General features: G+C 54.0%; 1 protein-coding gene across 1 annotated transcript; it reads right to left on the bottom strand.

The window, feature by feature from the left end:
* Positions 1–2399: 2399 nt before the first annotated feature.
* On the bottom strand, positions 2400–3353 carry LOC127214334 (olfactory receptor 10AC1). The gene has a single exon (XM_051174737.1). It carries the CDS (start codon positions 3351–3353, stop codon positions 2400–2402), a length of 954 nt encoding a protein of 317 aa, XP_051030694.1.
* Between the last annotated feature and the right edge of the window lie 519 nt (positions 3354–3872).

Genomic DNA, 3872 nt, shown 5'->3' with positions numbered 1-3872 from the left:
CCATCGGGCCCCTCCTCTAGGGGATTGGTGAGTCCTGCGGGAGAGCGGGTGGAAAGATTGTAGGAGTCAGAAGGGAAGAAGGACACCAGGAGAACATGGCCCACCGAATCAAGGCTCATATGGGCTCACAGAGCCTGAAGAGGCAGGCACAGGGCCTGAAGAGGCAGGCACAGGGCCTGAAGAGGCACGCACAGGGCCTGAAGAGGCACGCACAGGGCCTCCATGGGTCCGCACCACACCGCATCCTCTGTGAATAATGTTGCGGCTGGTAGCTTGGCCTGTTTGTAGAACTCCCACCAGCGAGAACAGGGAGTCTGTGGCTCTTTTGCCTTCTCCTATCCGGTTGCCTTGTCCAGCCTCAGCAGGAGGGTTTTGCCTTGCCTTGTTGTCCTTCCTTTTGTTCTGTTTGGCTGTCAACTCTTAGAGGCCTGCTCTTTTCTGAAGAGGAAATGGAGTTGGGTGGGGTGGATCTGGGGCACCAGAGAGCTGGGAAGAGTAGAGGGAGGGGACAGCGTGGTTGGGATGTATTTGTATGAGAGAAGGATATGTTTTTACTAAGAAAAAAAAAAGTGAAATTGGTGGACCAAAGAAAAAGAATATTACAGAAATCATGATATGGGAGGCAAAAATAAATTGTCACCGAATGGCCACAGTGGCACCCAAATTCTGGCGGTAACTACAGTGACATAGACTTACTGAAAAAAATGTTTGAGATTAGTCAAGTGAGTTTATTGTTAATTTCTTTCTTTCTTTTTTTTTTTTTTTTGCATATTGCATTACATTACATTACATCTCCAGTGCAGAACCCTGTTTTCTCGGTCTGTGGATTATTGCTATAACCCCTCCACCTGTCAGTTTTGTTCTTCTATTCCCAAGTCACTTTCTTAACGTGCAAGTGTGTTCGTACCATGCACTCATCCCCAAACACTCAGGAGTGAAAGGCACAGCCTCCACGCTAGCTTCCCTCAAAAACCCCGGGCGAGTTATCACCCTGAGAAAACTACCAGTCATTCTGGCAGAGCCTGTACAGTCACGATGGTAACATCCTAAGACTGTGGCTTCTTAGGTGTGGCTCACCCTTGTGCTACCCCTTGCTCCCATGGGCATCCGCAGTCGGGCTAAGGGGCAGGACACGTGCATGTGCCAACAGACTTCTAGGCGACTCAGCCACTTTCTTCTACAGCCCGTTTAGATAAATAACCCAGCCTCCATCAGGCATCTTCCCCAGGACCCGGGGACTGCCATGCCTCATCACATGACTCGGTTAGTTTTTTTGCCGTGTTGGCAATTGAGACAACTGAGTCTGGAAAGGAAGACGTGGGCCCAGGCAGCAGCTCTCAAAGCTGCTGCTGAGTGATTCTTATCCCTATCTCGGCTCATGTGCTTGCCCTTGGGTTCTGGCTCAGCCTCTTCTTTTACGTTTGTCGATTAGTTCCCTCGCTAGCATCTGCCACGCCCTGTGGCCTCCACAGTCATCCTTAATCACCAGTTGATTCATCCCCTTGAGCCTGCGCCCCGAGCGCTGGGCTTATGTCTTCGACAAACCTTTATGCTTACGCTCTATCACGGTCGGCACTGTTTGTCCCAGCCATATTTCAAAACAGAGGGACAACCTCTTCCCTCCGCTGCTTCTGCTCCCCGGTGTTCCATTTCGACGGTGGCACCGCCATCCTCCAAACGACACGGGTTAGAAATGGCCCCCGACTCCTCTTTCTGCCTGGCTCAACGCCTCGTCAAGGTTTTGTCCCTCTTCTCTGACGCTTCCGGCGACCCCTAATTTCCTGCGCAGACACCCGATTGCGTGTCTCACTGCAGCCAGGGCTATCCCGCGAAGGGCAAGCCGCCACAGCAGCCCACAATACAGATCCTTCAGCCGTTGCTGAGACCCCTTTCGGTATGCTTCAGGCTTGGCTAACTGGTTTTGCTTGGCGCCTTCTGCATCCTTCTCTTCCGGCTAACACATCCGTGTTCCTGTATTCCACGTAGCCATCTGTTTCCCCAGGAAAACCTTCTGTGACTCCCTCAGCCTTGATAAGTCTACTGTGATCGGCACTCTCCTAGCTACTCTGTTACTTTCCCCATCTGCCCTTTCTACCACTGGCATCATTCGAGCCCAGCGGTTTGCACAGGCCTGGGAATTTTGGGGCTAATGTAGCAGGGGTCAAAGGAAAGCACTAAATCCAAAGCCAGACCCTGCTTACTCCACTTCCTGTCGTTCCTCCTGGGAGGAATGAAGGACATGACTACTGTGCATCTCTTCTTGTGCAGTTTGCAAGTTCTCTCTCTCGAATCTCACCCCTGAGTTCCCAGGTGGTGCCCTTCCAGATGCAAACGAGAAACGCTAGGGGATGCTTTAGCGACCCGGGGCTTCCCACTCAGTCTTGGCCTGTTGTAAGGGCTCACACAGACGCTGATCCACGGAGCCCCAGGACCCTGTGAATGGCAGAAGTGATCTCCCGGTTTCTCAGGCTGTAGATGAGGGGATATAGAAGCGGGGTGACGTTGGTGTAAACCAGGGCTAGTGTCCGATCTAGTCGTGGGGAGTAACTGGACTTGGGCCGCACGTACATGAAGGTGGCACAGCCATAGTGCAGGAAGGTGACAGCCAGGTGCGAGGCACAGGTGGATGCAGCCTTGCGCCTGCCTCCGCCGCCGTGCAAGCGGCGCAGGGCAGAGGCGATGGCCCCATAGGAGGTCAGAATGAGCATCGAGGGCAGCAAAAGCAGCACCAGGCAGGCTCCTAGCAAGGGCAGCTCATCTACGTAGCTTCGTGTGCAGGCCAGATGCAGTAGGGCAGTGATGTCGCAGAAGAAATGCACCAGCAGGCGGGACCCACAGAAAGGCAGGTGGAAGACTGCCACCGTCAGCCCCACTGACACGGCTAGTCCCCCGAGGCAGCAAGCCAGGGCCAGTCGTGCACACAGGCCCGGGGTCACTATAGATGCATAGCGCAGTGGGTGGCAGATGGCCACATAGCGGTCATAGGCCATGGCTGCCAACAAGAAGCACTCGGCCCCGCCCAGTGCCACAAACATTTGCATCTGGACTGCACAGCCCAGGAAGGAAATGGGACTGCCCCGGCCATGGCCAGGCATGCTCAGGTCGGCTAGAGAGCGGGGCACCACCACCAGCGTGTAGCAGAGTTCGATGGCTGACAGCTGGCAAAGGAAGAGCAGCATGGGCGGCCTGCTGGGCACTGAGACCACAGCCACCAGGATGAGCAGGTTCCCGCTCAGAGTGGCCAGGTGTACCGCCAGCAGCACCAGGAAGAGAAAGGGCCTCAGTTGCGGGAACTCAAAGAAGCCTTGGAGGAGAAAGCCGCAGGGTATTGTGCTGTTACTGGGGCTGTCCATGCACTGGGGTCAGGCAGCACCTGTGGGAGGGAGGCAGAGGCAGGGTGAGTCTGGGGTGTGTCCTTTCTGAAGGCTGGGAAAGGGCTCCGTGGGAGTCAGAGCAGAGCTGGGGGTGGTGGTTGCATGCCGGTAACTCTTCCCTACCACATCTCCAGACTCTTGCCAAATAGTGCGGCTTCCCCTGCCTTTTGCACCGGAGTCTCTGGTTTCAGACTGTGGTCTTAGTGTACATCCCTCCTGACCTCCACCCACAGAGCCAAGCATTGCCCCCACGCTGGTCATTTCGTGTGTTTTATGTGGTCATAAGTTCTAGACTTCAAGGGCCTCCAAGGCAGGAAATGCTCCTCTCCTCTTTATTTCTCTATCGTTAGCTAACTCTGTCTTCTGAGGTACACAACACAGAGACACAGAGTGACCCAGCGTGTATGAGGGTCTCTTAGGACATTTCATGCAACTTCTTAAAAAAAAAAAACAATTAATTTATTCATTCACTTCCAGCCAGATCATAGTTTCCCTCCC

The sequence above is a fragment of the Phodopus roborovskii genome, unplaced genomic scaffold (assembly GCF_943737965.1).
Source record: "Phodopus roborovskii unplaced genomic scaffold, PHOROB, whole genome shotgun sequence".
In the NCBI taxonomy this organism is placed as follows: domain Eukaryota; kingdom Metazoa; phylum Chordata; class Mammalia; order Rodentia; family Cricetidae; genus Phodopus; species Phodopus roborovskii.
This window is presented reverse-complemented; position numbering and strand designations above follow the sequence as displayed.

Bases quoted from the DNA above. Each gene is read 5' to 3' on its own strand.
- LOC127214334 (XM_051174737.1), bottom strand. From the start codon at position 3,353: ATGGACAGCCCCAGTAACAGCACAATACCCTGCGGCTTTCTCCTCCAA.